The 2,716-nt window shown below is 50.7% G+C and overlaps 1 protein-coding gene across 1 annotated transcript; it reads right to left on the bottom strand.

Annotated features, from left to right (window-relative positions):
• Positions 1–288: 288 nt before the first annotated feature.
• On the bottom strand, positions 289–1,882 carry Mageh1 (MAGE family member H1). The gene has a single exon (XM_075957856.1). The coding sequence runs from the start codon at positions 1,453–1,455 to the stop codon at positions 799–801; it is 657 nt and encodes a 218-aa protein (XP_075813971.1). The 5' UTR covers positions 1,456–1,882; the 3' UTR covers positions 289–798.
• Positions 1,883–2,716: the final 834 nt, after the last annotated feature.

Here is a 2,716-nt window from a genome sequence, read left to right on the forward strand (position 1 = left end):
TAGCAGATACTCTATTATGATGACCTTTTCCAAGCTTGTCTACATTCTCCAAGTGTTTCTTGGTTTTTCCCACATCCTATAATGCCCTCCTTTCCTGTTCCAGTCCCCCTAGCCTGTCTACCTTCTCCTTACTTTTCTATGCTCATTTCTCACCAACACTTACTGCATTTCCACCTTCTCCCCTCCCAAACAGTCTAGAAGTTTCTTGGAAAGTAGGTATTGTCTGTTAAGGACTGTGCCTAAAATCAAAATTTGATCTTAACCGGTGGACAATAAATGAAGAAAACATACCATTTACTATGCTTTTATTTATGCTATTTGCGCAGTGAGCATATCCACAGACAGACTTCATTACAAGACATCAGACACAAAGTTAAGACAGAATGAGTCTGTTATTTTCCCTCAATCACAATGTACTAGTTATTCCAAACTTTCAAAGAACAGCCCCTCACCGTGGTACAAATCCTGTACATCCCACATGACAAATGGCCTTCATTCAATAAGGTAGCACAGCTGTTGTAGCAAATGTCAATGATGGGAGAAATAACATAAACATCTTCTCAATTATATATTTAAACATATTGTGACTCTTAATCAACAGTGTTATAAAACGAATACAAGATTACAATATCTAAAGCAAACACTATTTTGCAATTTAACAATTAGCACTGATCACAAATACCAAATACAGTGTCCTCCCCACCCTCCACATCATTTTGATTTCAGGACCCTGCCTATCTACTCCACGGAGTACTTTGGATTCTCTTTTCCACTCCTAAGGGTCTGCCTGGGATCTCTCTATGGAGTGGAATAACCCCTAGCACCTGAATTGAGTATAGCCTCAACCTCTGCATCATCATCCGAATCCCAGTCATAGTTACATGGCCAGTCTTTGGAGCACCGGTTCCGAACTCTTGCCACAAAATGCATGACTTTCAGTTTGCTGGATTCCACGTGTGCTCGAGGGCCCCAGAAGAACTCGTACTCCACCGGACTGCTGCGGGGCACTGGCTTATAAAGCAGATACCCTCTGCGAACAAACTCTTCCGTTACGACCTTCTTCGGATCTCCAAAGATGCTGTGCTGCCTCCCAGGCTGCATCCCTAACTTCCCCAGCACTTTCCACACCAGGGCCTCCTTGGCGCTGTTGCCCATGATGAAGATGAGGGCTAATATGGACATTAGGAGACTTTTCTTGGTGCCCTGAAAACTGCTCCGCTTAACAGGCTTTTGCACTGGGGCAGTGCTTGAAGCTTCTTCAGGAGGAGTGGAGGCCTTCTCCGGAGTGCTTGTGTCTTCTTCAGGGCCGCTCAGGTAGTCTTCGGGTGTGCTGGGGACCACAGAAGCCGCCATCGGGGTCTTAGAGGCCTCTGAGGCCTGGATTTTGCGATTGTTGCGATTCTCTTCTGCTGCCTTTGCGTTCCGGCGGCGCCGACTCTTCCGTCCCCGAGGCATGGCTCCGGCCAAGCACTCACAGCCCGCAGCAGTTCTAGAGAACGATCGCTACAGCGTCCGATTAAAGCGGCGAGCCTCCACAGGGAGAGCCGCCAAAGCGCAAACGCCAGGGGAGTCCTTGTAGCAAGGAAGCGGTCTTTCGGCCACAAAGCCCTTTCCCTGGCTATCAGACTTGCGCAAGCAGTCGCCGCCCGCACTCGCCACAGCGCCAAGCGCGCGAGAAACCGGAGCAGCATTAGCCCCGCCTCTCCTGCCACGCACACGCCAAGCACCCAAGAGGAAGTGGGACGCTCCCGCACAGGAACTTCCGCTAGCCCAAAGGAAAAGGAGCGGGCTGCTTTTTGGGTCCCCCCAAGGGTAGATAAGACAGCTAAGGGTTGGCGGGGATTTGTCCTGTGCGCAGGAGAGAAGAATCTCGGTATTCTTTAGGCAGGTGCACACGTTATCCTATTGGTTCATAGGTTTTGGCAAGCAATAGGCCCTTCCATTCTCACCAAAGGCGCCGGACTGAGGGGGTGTGGGAGGGGGGCGGCGGAGCATAGTCTTGCAAGGGGTCAGGTGACCCTAGCCCTCCTTGGCTGTCCTGGCTTACGCAGCACATTCATTCTCCCGCCCGGTTTTCAGAAGGCGTTTGTGTGTGGCTAATTAATTCGTGGGCCCATGAGGGAGCTGAATAATAGACTTAATGACCAAAGCGGTGGGTGAGGGGAGGAGATGGGAGTGCAAAGCCAGCTAGCAGTGCTCAAGAGGTGCAGAGCCTGTACAGGGCTACGTGTTGGCCTGGGCAATTAAGCGGGGCGGTGAGAAGATCAGACTTAGATTTGCGCAGCCTCACAGAGGGGCAGAATACTTCCTGGCAGGCCACAGAGGAAGCAATTAGAATAAGAAGCAGCTGGATGAAAGTGAGCTTTAAGGCTGTTGCCATGGGGACTGAGAGACAGAAAGGCATTTGAAGGGAGACCACTGGCAGGCATCAGACAATGGGTGGGAATGGGGAGCAGGGAGATGGTAGAGTGCAGTTGGAGCTTAGGTTTCTAGGCCAGCGAGCCAGCAGGCATGCCTTGCCCTGTCTCCCCCGTGCACACTCTGACCTTTGTCCACTCCTTCTCTCTGCTCAGATTCCTCTGCCTGAATGTCTTCCCTCCATTCTGCACTAGCTAAGCTCCACCTGCTTGCTCACGGGCATCTTCCTTGTTTAAGTTTATTTTGGCTTTCCCCAAAGAATAATGAGTCGGTCCTTACTCCCCCAAGGAAGGCCCCA

This window comes from Microtus pennsylvanicus, chromosome X, assembly GCF_037038515.1.
Source record: "Microtus pennsylvanicus isolate mMicPen1 chromosome X, mMicPen1.hap1, whole genome shotgun sequence".
Lineage (NCBI taxonomy): Eukaryota > Metazoa > Chordata > Mammalia > Rodentia > Cricetidae > Microtus > Microtus pennsylvanicus.